The sequence below is a fragment of the Phoxinus phoxinus genome, assembly GCF_949152265.1.
Source record: "Phoxinus phoxinus genome assembly, chromosome: 20".
Lineage (NCBI taxonomy): Eukaryota > Metazoa > Chordata > Actinopteri > Cypriniformes > Leuciscidae > Phoxinus > Phoxinus phoxinus.
Window position 1 is genome coordinate 9724046 of NC_136895.1, and position 20008 is coordinate 9744053.

The window sequence follows — 20008 nt, forward strand, 5'->3', positions numbered from 1 at the left end:
GGAAAAGGCAACGGGCAAAAAACGCAATGAATCGGCAGGGATTCGCACAGTTTTCGGCCCCCAACCCTAGCCAGTCGTTTCGTGGTCTCATACACATCAGTTTCAGTCTTCTTACAATACTGTAGGGCAGAAAGCCATGCAGGAGTCTCCTTCACGGTGGGAAGGTCAAAAAGCGTATGACCATGTTGACTAAACAACTCCCTATAGCACTCCTGAATAACGTTCATGTCCAACAACCCAGGAAACCCACCCGGCGAAGAAGACTGGGACAAGTATTTCACCACGAGTACCCCCTTAGTCTGGATTTTCTTCCCCAGAACAACAAAATCTAACTCCAAATAACCCATACGGTATATCTAAGCCATTTGCAAGCCGCAACTGTAGCCACCCACAACCCAGCTCCTTACCCCAAGGCTCAAAATGCTGGAAAAAGAACCTCTCTGAAATAGTGGTTTCCTCATTTCTATTCCTCACAGCGAGTGTGTTTTCCAGCTGTTGTGGGCGTTGACTGGTTTGCATGTGTTGCTTCAGATAATAGCGCGCGCTCTCCATGTGCGTGTCAAATTAGCAGAGTAATGAGGTGCCAGAACGATAATGAGAACGGCTGATCTCTCGCTCTTTTTATATAGATTGCATAAACAGAGAATATTTGTTTTAGTTTTGAATTAGATCATTTAAAACTACACACTTATATGATTATAGAGATATATAGCTCATGTCTGAGTGAATAGTATTCGCTGAGTTTTGTTTATGTTTACAGATGTGCACTAGAAAAAAAGTTCACGGAGACGCAGAAAGCACACCCTGTTTACTTTCTTTATTTTACAAAAGCACACAATGTTTTATTTCGATTTTAAGTGAACCCATAAATAAGAAGAAATGTAACAGTTTATTTTTTCATATTTCTTAAGCCTGTATGACAAAAAATGACGGGAGTATTTTAAGTCTATTTTGCTGCTATGTGAAAAAAAAAACGAGGAAAACGCGCCGGCACGTTTTTGGTCCCCAGAGGGTTAAATTACTCTTAATCTCCTCAACCCATTCAAATACCTCCTCATCATCCCTTCCACTAAACATGGAACATCGTCTCTCTCTAGGGACAAGAATGACACGCTCTGTCATGGGCCTAGGGGCATCCACTACACCAGAGACACGGACATGTGTATCAGAAGCAGAGCTAACACTAACCGAGGGCCCTGCTGCAGAAATAGCTTGATACTGTAACTGATCATTCTCTCACTCCAGGGACTGAACCTGCCTTTGCAGTTCTTCCAACTCGCTCTCCATGAGTAAAATGCAAAAAAAACTGAAAAACTTACACACAGGTAATTTGACAAACTGTCAGTCTCGAGAGAGCATCCCTTAATCACTGCTCGCTACTGCTTTGCCGCTGTAAAATAAACACTCACCCAAAAAAACTAAAACAAAAAACACAAAAACACCACAAATACACCTCCAATTTCAAACACATGCAACAAAGCGTCCCACGATTGAAAGTACACACCCCTGCCTGAAAATACAACCCTGCTGACTACGCCAAATGTGGGCGGAGACTCGTGCCCCCTAAGGAATGGAATGTGTTTTGTAAATGCTCCCAACTACAGGGTTTCCAAACATATGGAAAGAACAAGCAGAGATGTGTACAATCTTTATTTGACACTCAAAAGGAATATAAAAATATACTTTATACAAAAATAAATTTTAGAGGAAAATGCACAATGTACAGATACAATAACATTCACAAATATAATAACATTCACACAAAAGAAAAAAAGAATCCTGATGTCATACAGTGGTCGCCTGTAAAATCGGATCTGGAACAGTCAATATCAATATCCCTGGAGATAAGTCAGCATTTGGGGAGGAAAAAGAAAAGTGAAAGAAAAAGAGAATCCAAATACATCAAATTCAAAAACCTCAATTCACACCGTCATGCAATTTGATAACCAAAATCACAATCCACACAATAAACAAAAATATATAAATAAAGTAAATCTTCCTAGTCCCAGCAGATAGTTACCCTGGTTGGTTATAAAGGAATTGATAGCAGATCAGAGCGGTGACAATAACCACCCACAGTACTCGATAACACAATTGAAAACCATTAAATCAACCAATATAACAAAACAAAATTATTCAATAACAAATAATCTCAACACGCACACACTCACGCACACACAAACACGCGCACCCAACGAGCTCACTCAAGCACGCGCTCGCCTCAACACACACTCGCATAAAAACGTGTTCACATAAAACCGCACTCACACAACCATACGCTCGCCTCAACACACACTCACATAAAAACTTGTTCACATAAAACCGCACTCACACAACCATACGCTCGCATCAACACACGTTCACATAAAACCACGCTCCCATAACCATGCACTTCTAAATCACTGTAGTCAGTGGGACTTGAGCGCAACCTCTCCAGTCTCCACAGCACAGCACCACGGGTCACAGTAGCGAGCCGCCACACAGCAGCAAAATAGCAGCGGGCAGATTTCTATCAAATAATTGGCCAATTTGGTCATTAACCACACATACTCTATATCGAAAATGACATCTTTGGTTAGCAACCAACTTACAAAATACCACATAGACTTACCTGTAGTACAATTGACTGGCCCTCGGTAAGAACGGTGAACAAACCACCGATAATGCCTTGATCACACTATATAAATGAGTCATCATTAAAAAAACGACACTTCTAAAAAAAGGAATGCAGTACCATATCAATGCAGTAACTTACCTTCAAATATGTCAATGCAGTTAAACACAGGCATTAATAAACACCCTAATGGATCAGATTATGTCAAAAACTCAATTTCGACCAAAAGCGGAGATAGAACCTTATAATTCTAAGCTCACGATTTATCCCGCCGGTATAATAGCAACAGCGCCCACAAATTGACTTGCATTTCGCGTTTAATACTTGCGTTTCAGAACGTTAAAATAGGGCCCTATATGTTTATTTTAGATAACCTGATAGTTTTCTTGAAGGTGAAGGGGGCGAATTCTGGAATGCCGCTTCAAAATCCTGTTGAGTGATTATAATCAAGGTATTAATCAATTTTATCCTCCTACATATTCAATTACTTGATTTGTGTAGCTCTAGAATTACATGTCTGGTTTCTGGAATGTGCTTTCTCCATGTTTTTGAGAGAGTCACCCAACATATGTTAAAACATAGCCTACATTCACTCTTAGTTGACCAAGACAGCCGAGGTCACTGTGGGTCACTCCAGCCACAAAGTCTCAGGGTCTCCTACGTGACCAATTCTTATGTAACTAATTGACGTGATCAAAATGGTCTTATGCTTGAGGCATCATCAAAAAACTTCCCCTTTTCCCTTTGTTCAAACTTGATCACTGGCCCTGCTTAAAGAGTTGCAAAACAACTTCTCTTTAACTTCTCCTCGGCCAACCCTAGCAAAGACAGTGTCTGGGGCAAAAGACAGCAGAGGCCCAGAGACTAGAGACAAACTTGCAATAGACATAAGAACGGACATTGGTTCAATTTTTACCCACAATCAAACTGCCCCAACTGTATATCGTATTCTCCTGTGGTGTAACTGTGTTCCTATGTTATATTAGCAGTTGTGATTCTTTAGTTATGTTAGGGTAACTTCAAATGCTGAAAGCCAGGTTTAGGTATGTATCACTGTTATTAATGTTTACAGACACCATCTGTTTGGTATCAAAAGAATCCTCTTTTCATTTCATAATTAATGGTGTATATTATGTTATGATAAAATGCATCATTAATATGTTTACCATACTTTTGTGCAAAACTGCACAAATTCTCCAGACCACCATAAACATGCTAATAGGGTGAAGATAGAACAAAGACTTTCTCTGGGTCATCTCTGATTGACCTTTGTGCCAGAAATGGGTGTGACTGATAGGGCCTTTAAAGAGTTCCCCATCCTTGCTCAATCTCTTGTTAGACACTGTGTTTCCTGACCTCTTCCGGCTATTTTACCTTCAAGTTAACTTCGTTGGATTCAACGTGGACCATCCAGAAGAACCCAACGAACGCTTCAGCGCACTCCTAACAAAATCATCAAGAATCTCTGGACTCTTTTGCAACTAAAGTCAATGCAAGAATCTGTTTTGCAGCCAGTAGATGCATCTCGAAGTTGTGCCTCTTTTTAAGGTGACCCAGATTCTTTGATGATGCTAGGCCGTGGGTTAACAGTTTGAAATCTTGCAATTCTCCCCCCTCTCTCTCTCTCTCTCTCTCTCTCTCTCTCTCTCTCTCTCTCTCTCTCTCTCTTTATTTACTTTCTTTATAATGTATATAGTCTTTGCTTAGTTTAGTTGTATGTAGCCTATACCTGTAGTTTCATTTATTAAACCATTATATCCACGCTTTATTGTCTCTGTTGGTTGTACACAAATCAAAGTCACCGAAACGGTTTGGTTTTGGTACATGCTATTACCCTTCTAGTACATTAGCAAAAAGTTATTCTTTCTTGGCCAGGAAGATAATTTACTTCCTAAAATTGATAATTGATTATGCTGTTTTGGGAATATTTTATTATATATTGGGAATGTTTCCTGATCAGAGCAAGAACTCAATCAACTTCAACCATGAAGAAGGTGTGTGAGCGCGTGTGTGTGTGTGTGTGTGTGTGGGGGGGGGGGGGGATAATCAATGGAGATATGGTCTATCAGTCCATATCTGGAGATTTTCTAAGTTTATCTATTTCTTAACCAATCAGAATCATTCAACCTGAAGTAATGACAGAGATTACTGACCTGTGTAAAGTAAAATCGCTGTGGTTTTGTGAATGTATACGGCAGAGCGGCCTACAAACTCCTTGCTGAGTGTTGAAGTTGCTGATGAAACTTCAAAATATTCTTATGTAAAACTTTCTTCTCTTGATTCCATCTCTTGACTCCTGGTATTTCATTCATCATATCTGGTCCTTGGGTCTTTATCTGTAAATGCCCCTACAAAGGGCATTATGGTCAGATTTGTTTGACTGCTGTTAAACTGATTTCAGCTGTCGTTTCATATATCTCTTCTTTCTTTATCTCCTAATAAACTCATTTCAATTCAGATCAGTATTTCATTTTTATTTGAGCTGGGTGATATTGGGATATGAAAAGTTAACCTATTTTTTTTGTCCTGTAGGCTATATTTCCAGTGTTAAACATACGTACACTCAAGTTGTTTGTTATTTTTAATGACAATTGTTACAAAATTAGATGTTAGGTAGAATGGCGATATATGGTAATCTATATATTCTAGCTCCAAAATGGATTAAAAAAAGAAGCTGGTTATGGTTATGCATAAAAATAGTCTTATATTTCCATATAAAAAAAAGGTCTGCATTCTGAACAAATGTCCTTTTTACTCTGTTTATTCTATTCATAACAGGAGAAGTATAGCCAACAAATCAAAATGAGCTTGAAACAAAACCTGAGTTATATCACTTTTTCACAGTTTGGTGTCTAGTAGCCTATAGCTACATCTGCACAGCTTTGCTAACCTGTGGCTAACACTTAGGAGTTTACCTCATATGAGGTTGGCTATTATGCTAAGGTGTTTAGAGATGGTCTTGTAAAGTGCGACTGGATTTGCTTGTCATAAGCAATTAACCACAAAGTCTCAGCTTTGTGAGAGTGCAAATGAACCAATAATAGTTCTACTTGACGTTATTAATTGTCATGATTTTCTTAATCTCAGCAGGAAGAATGGTAGCCCCTATGTTAAATTGTTACAAATGCTTAAATTGTTGTGAGCATTAAGACAAAATAAGATTTAGCATTGTGCATTTTTTTTTGTGTTGTTTTGGATCTTTCTATCATAATGCATAAACTACGCAAATAATTGTGAATGAGAAAGGCTATATGGTCATTTTTCCAGGGTTTGGGTAGTTTTTGTGCTACCCATATACTGGATCCGACGTAACAACCCAGGCCAGGGATTGAGTTATGTTTCACTTTTTGTGACCTCTTCAGGAGAGAGCAGTGCAGCTCCGTCAAATTGTTGCATGTCCTCGGTAAAATAGAGGTTTGTGTGCATTTTATTTATAAATACGTGATTGTTCTGTATACCGTTTAAATTAATGCAAAGCAACATACAGGGGTGCAATTTGAGTCATGAGTGTCACGTCAGTCTTTTCGCCTGATGGAAACGCCTGATGCCTTGCATAAAATTTTATGATTTTTTATTTTTATTTTTTAAGATACAGAAATAAATGCTTAATAAGTTAAAATATGTTCTCAGAACTGTACACTGATTGTTTATGAACAGGTTATGGAGTCAGTCACAGCATATTTCGGCTACGAGTGAAACAGGGTGTCGGTCTGAAATTAGAAGTTCCCCCACTTAACATGATACAAGTGCTGGCATGAGATCCAGCGGCGTTACGGTGGAAAAGGGACAATAGAGACCGGTCGATTACACTTGAATAACTTCTAAATATATATATTTTTTTACTTCTAATATTTGTTAAACAAGCTAAAATGTATGCAAATTGTATTCAAAACTATATAAAATATGCTATAATGTATACGAAGCGAGCCTTAAAACTGCCACCATATTGACCATGGGACTGTGCCATCGACCTGGAGAAGTCTATCCACTCTCCATCCCTGAACAGAAGGCCATGGAGGAATATGTGAAAGAGACTCTTAAACAAGGTTACATCCATCCCTCCACTTCTCCTGCTGGTTCATGCTTTTTCTTTGTGGTGAAGAAAGATGAGGCTTACAACCTTGCATAGATTACCTGGCATTACTGGGCATTAAACAAAATCACAGTCAAGTTACGTTATCCACTTCCCCTCATCCCAGCTGCCCTGGAGCAACTTCATGGAGCCGCTGTCTTCACCAAGCTGGACCTCCGAAGAACGTACAACCTCATCCAGTTATGTGAGGGAGACGAGTGGAAGACCTTTATCACTCCATCAGGGCACTATGAATACCTTATCATTCTGTTTGGCCTAGTCAACGCTCCCTCCGTTTCCAGGATTTCATGAATAAGGTGCTCCAGAACTTCCTGAACCGTTTATGATCATATACACTGATGACATCCTCGTCTATTCCCATCGCCACCACGTTTCGGAGGTCCTTCAGCGGCTTCGCGACTACCAGCTGTTCCTCAAGGCTGAGAAATGTAGCTTTCATCAGAAATCCACTCACTTCCTTGGATACATTGTGAGTCAACAAGGCATTAAGATGGACAAGGGGAAGGTATTTGCTGCCACATGGCCTACTCCAACCACAGTCAAAGAGCTCCAAGGATTCCTTGGTTTTACAAATTTTATACCACAAATTCATCCAGAACTACAGTATAATGGCTTGTCCACTCACTTCCCTGTTAAAAGGCAGGGCCAAGCCTCTGTCTTGGAACCCAGAAGCCAAACGCCGAAGCCATGCAGTTGTTAAAGACCGCCTTCAAAACCCCACCACTCTTTGCTTATCCAGATCTTGAGAAGCCCTTCGTGGTAGAGGTGGACCTCCACCTCAGGAGTTGGAAGCAGCAGAAGGAGAAGTGATCCAAACTCCTTCCATGTGCTTTCATCTCCAGGAAAGTGTCCCCCTGTGGAGCAGAACTAAAATATCGGCAACAGGGAGTAACTGGCACTCAATGGACCGATGGATCTATGGACCCGGTTCCTATAATAGCTGAGCTAATGCTTTGTCCCGTCTACATGCTCCCTCTGACTCAGTAGAAGACCCTGAACCAGTGAGTCTGAACAAGCTGATCTCCGAGTCATTCAACGCCGACTCTGCTCCGCAGGGGTGCACGCCAGATTGCACATATGTTCCCAGAAGTAATCGAACCCAACTCATTGAATCCGAACATTCCTCTTTTGGTACTGGCCACCTAGGGACCGCACAAACCCTCTCGCTCCTTTAAGATCTCTACTGGTGGCCTGGCATGGGTAATGACATCCAGTGATTCTGCCACATCCAGTGATTCTGCCTCCAAGGTTCCCTGCCGTCTGGGAATCTCCTTTCTCTGCCTGTCCCTCGACGTCCATGGTCACACCTAGGAGTGGATTTCATCACTGATCTCCCAGCTTCAGATGGCTACACATGCATAATGGTGATTGTCAATCGATTCTCCAAAGCCTGCAAGCTAATCCTTCTAAAGCAGGGGTCGGCAAGTAAGTTTGGCATTGGGAAAAAAATGTTTTGCCACCGGATGGTGGGCCAGAACATAATCAAAGGATATTTTCAGAAATAAATTGATGAAAAATGCAACTAGAATTGCCTGTGACAGACGGTTACAGTGTCTTTTGTAACTGGTAGTGAGCTGTTACTCTGTGTTAAATTAATAAAGCAGTAGTGACACATAACCTGGCAAGTATCTTCATTCACCAACTTACAACATAGACCGCCTTGCTAATACACATATGTGGGAGATGGGGAATGAATAAAAATAACAAAAAATATAAAAGAGGACTTGAATAAGCCCATTAATGGCATGTTTAAGTCATGCTCTTAACGAACAATGTTTTATTTCCTTTTTCCATATTGTGAATAATAAATGTATCATTTTAATTAGCTTGTTACACAATGGAGCCTAAATAATTATTTGACATAGTCTACTTTTACACTCAGAATTATTCCTTGGCATCCTCACAGTACTAAACTGCATTTTTGTTATTGTTTGCGTGCTGGAGGTACGCTATTACGTCGTGTGCTGAGTGATGTTAACATTTAAGAAAGCTGGTGAGAGAAAATGGCACTATCAAGTCTAAAGTCTAAAGAGGAAAGTTCACATGAAAATAGGGCATACAAAGAAGAATGGAAAGACAACTATGCATTCCTCCTACCTCTGCAGTCTTATCTGCAACGAATCGATCCACAGACCTGGTCAGGTGAGCCTTCTGATTTTCCTTCCGTCAAGCCTGGTCCCTGTGACGAGCCCCCGTACCACTAATCTTTGACGAGAAACCCATCTATGCTGTGAAGGAGATCCTGGACTCCCGACGCCATGGTGGCCGCCTTGAGTATCTGGTTGACTGGGAGGGCTATGGCCCTGAGGAGAGGTCCAGGGTACCTTATGACATCCTGAATCCCGCCTTGATAACCGGATTTCACCAACAGCATCTTCATCGTCTTGCACCTCTGAGTTATGGGGCCCTATCATACACCCAGCGCAACGCTAATGTTTTTTGCTAGTTTCAGCCCAACGCAGTTCTCATTTTCACATCCTGTGCCACGTTGTTTAAATAACAAATGCATTTGCGCCCGAATGTGCGCCCATGAGCATGCTGGTCTGAAAACGAGGTGTGTTCAGGCGCATGGTTGGCGCAGTGCTATTTTGAGGCAACTGAAGACTTTCCGCTTGCCAATTCCGTCATGTAAATAGCGAATCCGCCTAGGTGCGAGCACAACTTGCTTTTAAAGGGAATGGGAGATGAGACTCTTGATTGTTTTTTGCACGTTACGTTCAAAACACACCCATTACTCATTAAGAGAATAGGGATAACCCTTTTAGACCATGCACTGGGCGCGGCGACCATTTTTTCCGTCGTTAAACTAGCAAAAGTGGATTCAGACACGCCTTAGGTGCACTTGTGCCGTGCACTTTAGACCATGCACTCAGGTCATTAAAATAGGGCCCCAAGTCTGCCACCGCAACGTCTGGAGCGGACCATGGAGAGGGGGGTACTGTCACGGGCTTACCAGGCTCTCTCACATCCACCACTCAGCATCTCTCTCACCAGAGTTTTAACCACGCTCACCTGTCACTAATCTCGCTCATCATCTGTACCACATAAGAGCACACCTCCGTTCACTTAGCGATGTCCTTGAACTAGGAAAGACTCTCAAAGTGATTTGTCTACGATTCCTATTCAGCAACAAGATTATCAGATTCAGATTTCAGATTTGAGGGGTGTTTAGTCAAAGAGATTTTTGCATGGATTCAAGATGTAATCCAGCAAGGCAACAGTCATTCAGACAACAGTGCAAAAGAATATACAGGGAAATATTCACCAAATGTGAATGAACAATTCTGAAATAAAAGGTTGGGTAACTTTTTTTACAGTGTCCTTGTTACATATGTTACACGTACTTAACAGTAAATTATGCATAATTACATGCAACTAACCCTCAACTAAACCCTAATCCTATCCTAACCCTATAGTAAGTATGTAGTTAATTAATATTGCTCAGTACTTAAATGATTAATTACACTGTAACAGTTACCCCTTAAATTAAAGTGTAACCAAAGGCAATACATACATTGAGTTGTTCTAAACACAAATGTTATAATCAATAAAACCTGACAGATAAACCAAGGCTGTCCTGGACATATTTCAGGGAAATGCCTCTTTCTTGATTTAAGTCTCTACAAAACTTTACAGTGACATCATGTGTTAGAGATATGAATTGCAATGCAAATGTATAAATGGAATTGATTATTAAAATGTAGGACTGACAATAGCAATGTTCACTGTTAACAATATAAGCGTATATAACAAAAGTTTGTTTTGCCAATAAACATCTGAACAAGCCGGTCAGAAATGCACATTGATTGCTTTGGTTTCATCTGTTCATCAAGATATCATCAGATGTTTTTCTTTAAGAATCTTTAAGACTTATTTAAGTCTTTTTTAAGGACATAGTCAAATGTCAATCTGATATGTCACCTGGTGCTGGTAGCAAAAAAAATAATTAAATACAATTTGATTTGGTTATATAAAAGTTATGTGTGTTTTTTGAGGAGCAAATCACAATTCACACATCTGTATATTCAAATAAAACTCACTGGCATACACAAACAATATCTTCCAATTACTTTTAATATTTCTAATTAATTTAAACATCTAAGAATGATAATGATCTCAGAGAAGCCCAGCTCTGACTTCCTCTTGTCTGTGTGGTCGAGGTTTGTGTTTCCGCTCTCAGTACGAGATGTTTGAATGATCGCAGTATAGCAGATATTATTCTTCTGGATCAGATCATGAAGATCATACAGCTGCAGATCTGTGAGTTTCTCATGTCACATTTAAATGAGTCACTTTTCTTTTGATTTTATATCTCAATAAATGTGTTTTTCTTTCTCTCATAGATCTGTTCATGTTGTATCAAGCCACCGAGAGTCTAACAAACACACCAGTAACTTTAGGATCTGATGTGATTATAAACTGTGATCTTGATATAAAGGAGATTTACTGGTACAAACTGAAATTACCGGATCCTCCAGTGTTGATCTTACGCACTTATGATAGAACATATGAAGGAGGTAAATATGAAAACAGCAACTTCACTCACAAATACTCAGTGAAAACTAACAGTCGTCTGTTCATCAAAAATATCACCATTGATGAATTAGGAGTTTATTATTGTGTGAAAACTAGTGAACCACTAAAATTCAACAAAATCTACATCAGCGGTAAGTTATTTTATCATTTCATGTCTTTATAAACCACATGATGGATTCCATATTGAATATGCTGTATAAATAACTAATAATAGTTGTATTGTTCTGTTAAAGACTGAAATTGATAGATTGAACTACAAACCTTTTACAGACTTTGTCCATAAGAATATCACAGACTCCGTCCACAGGAATCAGACAGATGACGCTCCACAACACCAGATATGGAGAAATATGACCATCATATTCATCCTGCTGACTGTGCTTCTGACCATTGCATTAATAGGTTTGTTCTTGTTTTACTACAGTAAAAGTGTCAGTGAACTACAAGAAGACAAACTCTAGATCTACACAAATGTAACAATATCATATATACTCTTTGATTGTTTAGATTGTTACAATGTGTGAATTCAGTGATGTTTCATATTCAGTGTTGTTTCAGGGATGGTGAAGAGCTTCATTGATGCAAAATCTGCTGCTCAAAACTCAAATAATCCACAGGTAAATGAATTAAATTAATATCTTCAATATTAATATTATATTTTTGTGTCCTCTATTATCCTGGTGATCCTTACAGTGCAACTTCAAGCTGCATGCACAAGATTCATTAAATCTGAAATGTTTATGACCAGCTGACTGTACGTTATGTCTTGAATACTGTATATGTCCATTGATATATAATATGGTCCTCTTCCAGTGTGCTGAAGTTGATTTCTCCATGTGCTCCAGTAACACCAGGAGTCAGGAGCAGAGCGCTACTGTCTACAGCCAATGCATGATGTGATACACATTATTCATATAAAGTGTACCAACATATAATGTGTTTTTTTTTTTTTTTTTTTTATGGGAGAATATAACATAATAGAAAAAAAATATTTGTTCCAGGGCAGGAGGCTTTTTCATAAATGATGTTACTATCATAATTTTGTTATCTTTTATAAGTTTGCTGCTTTGTATCTAAATGTGCAGTGTGCTGAACACTTTTTGCTGGTATTGTTTTGAGTGGAGATAATGCTTATGTATGTCTGCACTATCATGTATGTCAGCTCTATGTCTGTACTATATAAATAGCCAACATAGCCACGACATATTCATTCATGGGAACGTGATATTATGTCATGGCTCGAGATCCTATGTTGACATATTTTTCTCTCATTTTTCATATTACATATTTCTCTGGTGGCCACTTCATATGTTGAGGAAACTACATCTATTTCTGGCCACAAGTTAAATACATAAACAACCTGGCTGACCATAGCAACCTGGAATTATCAGAAATGGATGGGCCTATAATATATATATATATATATATATATATATATATATATATATATATATATTTTTTTTTTTAAATGTATGCTAAATGTACATAATCTTATAATTAATAAATCACATTCTTTTCTGGTGTGTTATTGTAGAGCTCAGAGCAGTCATTTTGTCTCCACTGTATAAATTAAGCAAGATAAATAATGTGATTGTGCAGCATTCAGGTGATTAATAAGAAGTACTACATATTTTATACATTATTAACATAATTAAAACTGTACCTTGTGGTTCTTTTTTAATCAACATTTTCTATTGTGTTGTGCAGTGGTTTTCAATCACTCTGCACATTATTCTTATATCTGACACACTCAGTGCAGTTCATGGAGTGTATGATCTGAATCTGGGGCCGTATTAGAAGAAACTCTTAAAAATAATGAACATGCACACAGCTTTCAAGAAAGACAGACAGCTATTGTACAGCAATTGAATATATAGCGCTTTTCACAGTACAAATGAACAAAACCTCATGTCATCTCTTCACCACACATTTACTCTTTTTGGCTAAAGGTTGCAGGCTTGTCCTCTAGTGGCTTTGCTTATTAAACATCCTCCTCTTCTGTAATCCAGAAAGGTTGAGCAGCGCCCTCTACTGTACAGGCGTGAATGTGCACTTCAGCTGAGGAGAGAGCAACAGCCAGCTGAGGTGAGAAAAAGCAGTGCAAAAGTAATGAAACACACTTTTTTATGGTACATACTTTTACAAGTAACTTTTCTCAACACTGTCTGTAACCTTAGACTATAGACTAAAGATGTGGCTATGGGTGTTCCTGGTGTAGTTGGCCTGCCTAAAGGTCTTTCAAAGAAACTTAATGCCAGGAATGAAACAGCTTCTAGGTTTAGTATAGAATGGATTCATTACATCTATTAAAATCAGAAGATTCATTAATTATACAAATGAGGCTTTGACTTATGTACACAAGCAGCTACTGTAGACGCAACTAGCAAAACGATTGTGCAAAACAGAATATTAGCAGAAAAGGGAGGTGTGTGTGTGCTATGTTTGATGATACAGTGCAAGTATGTGCTGCACTTTCTTTCTAACCACACTTCTTCAGAAGGATTGTTTTAACTAAAACGAAGGATCTACAAGACGAGGTTTAGCAGCAGATGCAGGACATCAAGGTATTTGAGGGATAGTTCAGTTTCTTTGGACATTTTGTTCCGTGGGTGACTGCTATAATTCCTATATTTCATCTGTTTAATTTATTGTGTGGACCATGTATTATGCAATATATTGAAACCAGACTTTCTTGTTTTGTGCCACTCGGTATACAATGCTTATGAAAAGAGTATTTTTGGGAGGAGGACAGAAAGATTGTTTACAGGGAGCTCTTAAATGTAAGGGGACAAATGAAGGTTTCGAGCCCTGAGGTTGTGCCGTATACATGTAAAGGTTTGATTTTGACTGATATGAATGGAAATGTTATGCTGGAAATCCAGAGTTCTCGCGAGAGCACAATTTGATTTTGCTCAGCGAGTTTACTCTGTTGTGGAGTAATAATGCTCATTAAATATGCTCCTCTATCTGAGCTGCACCAATCACATCGGGTTATCTGATATAGGCGGGCCAGAGGCGAGATTACATTAGTCATTAGTAAACATTGCAAGATGGCTATGGATGAACACCAGCTGTTTGAAACGGCTTTGGGCGCTACAATGAAATATTTAGACTTTTTTTCTAAAAGAGGAACAGATGATGTCGCTCGAATCATTCCTTTGTAAGAAGGACGTTTTTGCTGTTTTGCCGACCAGATATACGGCAAAGGTATAATCTACCAGTTAGCTCCGCTCAAGTTCGAACCCGAAGACAGACACGAGAGGCGGGAACAGAGTAGACGTGATAAATGTGAAGTTGCAAAAGAAAGAACGCCGTGGATCAGGAGGTGAGGTGAATTCGCCTTTGGCTAAGCCACGCCCTAGAATGTAGATTGACCAATCACAGCGCAGCCAAGAACGAGTTACCACAGAGGTCCGACACTTATTCACAGCGCTCCATTGACTTTAACACAGGCGTCTCATATTTTTGGTCTCGGCAGGCTATTACCATCGTAGTTTTATCAAAAATATGGTTAAACGTTGTGCCTGGGGAATTTGTAACACCGATATGCGTTTCCCAGAGAGGTTGGAGGGGGGTGTCCTTTTTTTCTCTTCCCAAAACCGAAGTTAAATCCTGACAGAGCCCAGATGAAGTTGACGGACGTTGCAACAGTAACTGGGGGGTCGGGGCTTAGCCAAAGGTGAATTAATAGACTGCAATAGCCTGGAATTAAGTTGGACCCAACTTTTCAAATGTAATCAACTTTTTCCTAAGTATGTGTTGGGCTGTTTAACATGACATTTTAATTATATTATGCTGAAATGAACGAAATTACTCGAAAAAGAGATTCGTTCATTTTGCTGAACGAGATTCAAAGATCCGAGTCAGTAAAATGATCTGAACTTCCCGCTACTACTCCGCTGGTAGCTAAGTGTTTGGGGCTTAGTGATACGTCACCCCGTGTAATGTTGTGATTGGTCGTAGTGTTAGCCAATTGCGTGCAGTGAGATTTTCAAATGCACGCTTGGTGCCGCCCCTCGAGCTGGCCGATTTTCATTAATCGACACCAGACCATTAATCTTCCAGGTTTAGATCTGGATTTCCAGGCTATGGAAATGTAGCATGTTATCTGAAGCACTTGTAATGTACTGATATATAAGGGCCTCAGACAACTGGACACAAGTTCCCCTTCTCATCACACTATACAAGACTCAGATACTGTTTGCCTTGCCTTTTTTTAGTCACCGTTTTACTACTAAAAAATTTTTTGTGTGTAGTTGTACAGCATACATCATTTCCTGTTCATCTTCAGTTGTATTGAAGTTGACACATTTCAGTCTTGAAAAAGGTAAAACTTCCACAAATATGGTTTTGAGGTAAAACATCTACATGGCAAACAGAAGTATGATGCCTTATGATAATCTGAACATTTGTTAATTCAAGCTATTTTAAAAGTTTTTCTTCTATGCATATGCATAACAAAGCAGATTATACCCCTTAATGGTCACCCCCCCTTTTAGAGAATGGACACTTACTTTTCAAACTTAAATGGTTGTAACTCAAGAATGCTTTGGAATGTAGATCTTGTTTTAAAGAAAACACTCAGCAGATTATTGCTGAAGTGAAAGCACTTCAAAAAATATAAGTATGAAAAAGTTATGGAAGTTAAAATTTACAGTAATATACTGTACTTAATATTTTTTATTTTATATAAAATATATAGTTTACAAAATATTTTGTTACTATAAAATTACTATAAAATGCCAAGTTGTGTTCCAAATTTGAAGGTGATGTCACAAAAATTGAAGTTCCATGATATATTTTTTTAGGCGTAATACCAAAAATATCCACCGGGTGACATACATTCCATTTAATTTAATTGTGTGCATTCTGCCATAACAAATTAATAAATTTCTGTCCAAATATCACTTCTGTCACAAAATATGGAACCTTGACCTTCCTGACAATATGTGTTTTGTCAAGATTAGAAAAGGTTTTGTTCATCAACACGATGACACCCAAAAGGGGAGGAGCCCGATAAAATAATTTAGAGTACCGTTTCTATGGTAACGCAACGTAAAATTTCAAAACGGTTTTCACAGGATGAATTATGAGTTCATAGGCGTTCGAATGATACCTAATTTATGATAACTACTAAAATACGTGATGTAATACTTTGTGGACTTTAGCTCTGCGTTCAACACCATCGTTCCTGTAAAGCTGATTAACACTCTACATGAGCTAGGTGTTAGAACATCACTTTGCAAATGGATTTTCAACTTTCTATGTGATAGGAAGCAGGTGGTCAAAATGGGTGATTACGTTTCACAGTCGAAGTTCTTGAACACTGGCGCCCCTCAGGGCTGCGTCTTTTCCCCACTTCTGTACTCTTTATACACACATTTCTGTCAATCACACACCAGTTCAGTTTTGTTGTTTAAGTTTGCAGACGATACCTCTGTAGTTGGTCTTATTGGCAATGGGGATGAGTCTGACTACCGCAGAGAGGTGGAGGGGCTGGTGAAATGGTGCGAAAGCTTTAACTTGACACTTAACATCACAAAAACCAAGGAACTGGTAGTAGATTTTAGAAGGACCCCTAGTCTCCTCCCTACGCTCTCCATTAATGGGGTGGAGGTGGAGAGGGTCACTTCCTTCCAGTTCCTTGGGACCACAATCCAGGAATCCTTATCATGGGAGCTCAACACCAATATTAAGATCAGTAAAGCTCACCAGCGACTCCATTTTCTGCGGCAGCTCAAAAAGTTCAGAGTCAGCCGATTTGCCATGACCCACTTCTATAGGTCAACTATTGAAAGCGTTCTCACTTTTTCCATGCTTGTCTGGTTCGGTCACACAACCGCTCAGGACAAAACTAGGATGGAAAGAGTAACACACAGAGCATCAAAAATCATAGGCTGTAGCCTCCCTTCACTTTCTTCACTTTTCTCCACCAGAATAATAAGAAAGGCTAAAAACATCATAGCGGACCACTCTCACCCTGCTCACCATCTCTTTAATCTCCTCCCATCAGGAAGAAGATATAGGAGCATTAAGACTTCCACATCACGTTTCAGAGACAGCACTTACCCTCTGGCTATCAGACATCTGAATTTGCACTGACTGCAGCATTTTACTAACTGTGTGCACTGTGCACTTTCTTAGCACTTTCTTCTTTGTATTGTCTCTTTAATGTCTGGAGGGTTTGGTCTACTGTTTAACTGTTTGCTGGGTATTGTTGTTATTGTTGTTATTATTTTTGTACTTGTGTTGTCTGTCTTTAGGCTATTTATGTCTGAGAGTTGTACCAAGACAAATTCCTATCAACTAGTTGACATGGCAATAAATGATTGAAATTGTAATAAAAAAAGGCGATAAAAAATAAATTATATTTTAGAGGATTGTGTGTATGTATATATATATAAAATACCTTTTTAGAGGATGATATTATTTTATAATTTTTTATTGACAAATACTAGATTATATGTTTTATTATGAACTTTTAGCATGAAAACCAATATTTCAATTACTAATAATAATAATTACTAATTATTAAAAGTGTGTGTGTCGACTTTTTGTGACAAAGGTCATTCACTCTTGTCATAAATTCATCTATTACTGTTCGTACATAAATTGTAACAAGAAAACAGTACTAAAATATATATTTAGGAGTCTTTCCAACGATATATAGTTTAGATTAGGATTTAATTGTAATATAGTGAAGTAAACTTAGGCATCCCGGTAGAGGGAACTGTGTAAACTGAGGAAGTAGGACTTGAAACCGCATGAGCGGAACAACAGAGCAAAGTTTGAGGGAAAAGATTAACTAATGAATATATGTTTCTTACAACTCGTGAGCATCTAGATTGAGATGACATGAATAATGACTTAATGAACAAGTCGCCTCTCATTCTGATTCTGGTGTGAAATGTGACCCAGGCACGACTTTTTTTCAGAACATATCTTTATATGTCACTTATAAAACCACTGGACTGATAAGGAATGTTTACTTTTGTGTGGGAGGGACCATTTGTAAAAAAAAAAAAAAACATTTTTTTAACTGAGGAAGTGATTCTGTGGGAGTCAGCAACAGTGGATTTTGCGAGTGAGCTGTCACAGCAGGTTCCAGTCACAGTTCGGTAGGTAAATATCTTTATTTGTTTTAGAATAGGTCATTGCATTTATGGTTACATTTTTGAAATGTTTACTCAAATAAATCATACTATATTTATAGAAAATCTAGTTTCCCCCTCTCTTTTTTGAGTGTCACAATAATCATGTTGCTTTGACATTACCAGAAACATGTTTTTAATGTTAGGGCTATAAATAATTGTGTGGTGTAGTGGACACTTTTTGAAGAGAGAAATGTGTTTATGTTTGTAAGGCTGCATTTGATGCATTTTATTACTATTTGTGTGGTTTGGATTTATTCAATGTGTAACGTGTCTGTTATGTTCAGTGCATATTGGGATTTGAATTTCTCTGGCATTTGCCTTTGCATTTACTTTGTTTATTTTATAATTTAGTGTATTCTTGTGAAATTTAAGTGTGTGATTGTGATCGCATTGTGTTCTTATGGAGTGAATGTAGCCTATTTATAATAGAAATGTTATGGATGTGTTTTTTTTTTTGTGGTTCTTTTATGTTCTATTATAGGAATGATAAACCAGTCCCTTGTTTTATGAACATAAATCATTTAATTATGATTTGATAAATCACACCATTATTATGGTGACAATCGATGTAATTAAGTATTTTATTATAATTATTATTAGCAGAGACTTTCGATAATTCTCGTTTTTACTTTGTGTAACATGCCTGGTATTTGTCTCAAAGTTTGATACAGTTTTCCCAAGTCTATCTGCTACAAATAAAAAATATATAATTTTAAAATCTACAGCTGATCTCTTAAGTGCTGAAAACCTTATAAGTTAAATGTAAGTTAACTTTGAAAGTTAAAATATTTCATCTGCAAAAGTACAAGTACTAAACGAAATATAGCTTTGGTCAAAACATTTTGTTGATGTTGATGTAGCAGATGTATTTTCCTGTATCATGGTGTTGAAGATTTTTTTGGTTTTAAGGAGAAGGTTCCTTCTGTCTATACTTCTCTGGGAAGGTTTCAGCTTCAAAGATCTGTGTGGCCAGGGCCGTAGTTAGGGTATCCGGGGCCCCCTTATACATTTATATGATTTTTAAACAAGCCATTATTCTTTTTATTTCTTAATATATATTATATATATACAATCATACACTGGAGTTGGAAGGGAAAGCATGTGCCTTTAGCTGTACCCTACAAGTTCAAACATGTTAGTCATGCTACTCCAGCAGGCTCTCTTTTTTCTCTTTACACTCCAATACTGGTTAAAAAAATATATATATTTTTAGCATTCCAAGATTTACTTCCAAGCTAAAATTATACTAGAGTTTAAACTATTTCGTTTTTCCAGTGAAGTTGTACAAATACATTAGTACGTAACAAGCATATGCTTTCCCCCTAAACTCGAATGTACTGCTTTTTCGATTTCAATAGCCTACCTAATTCTGTGTGACCTATTCGACAAAATTAATTAGATTGTATACCTGATGATCAAGACATATGAGACATATATCAAAATATGAAATTATTTACAAATATAAAGTATAAACGGTTTGTGGAAGTCTGGCAAAAAAAGAGGGGCTACCAATTTTACAATCAGGCCGCTCTGGTTACCGGGGTTCTCGAGAGCGCTTGAAGTCTACAAATACATATACTTAAAACACCTGCACACTATCCCCTTTATCAC

The 20008-nt window shown here is 38.2% G+C and overlaps 1 protein-coding gene across 1 annotated transcript; it reads left to right on the forward strand.

Moving 5' to 3' along the window:
* The first annotated feature begins 10828 nt into the window (after positions 1–10828).
* On the forward strand, positions 10829–12619 carry LOC306988276 (uncharacterized protein). Its single transcript, XM_079593095.1, has 5 exons — positions 10829–10967; positions 11051–11374; positions 11514–11645; positions 11802–11860; positions 12057–12619. Exons 1-5 carry the CDS (start codon positions 10943–10945, stop codon positions 12141–12143), a joined length of 627 nt encoding a protein of 208 aa, XP_079449221.1. The 5' UTR covers positions 10829–10942; the 3' UTR covers positions 12144–12619.
* The last annotated feature ends 7389 nt before the right edge of the window (positions 12620–20008 follow it).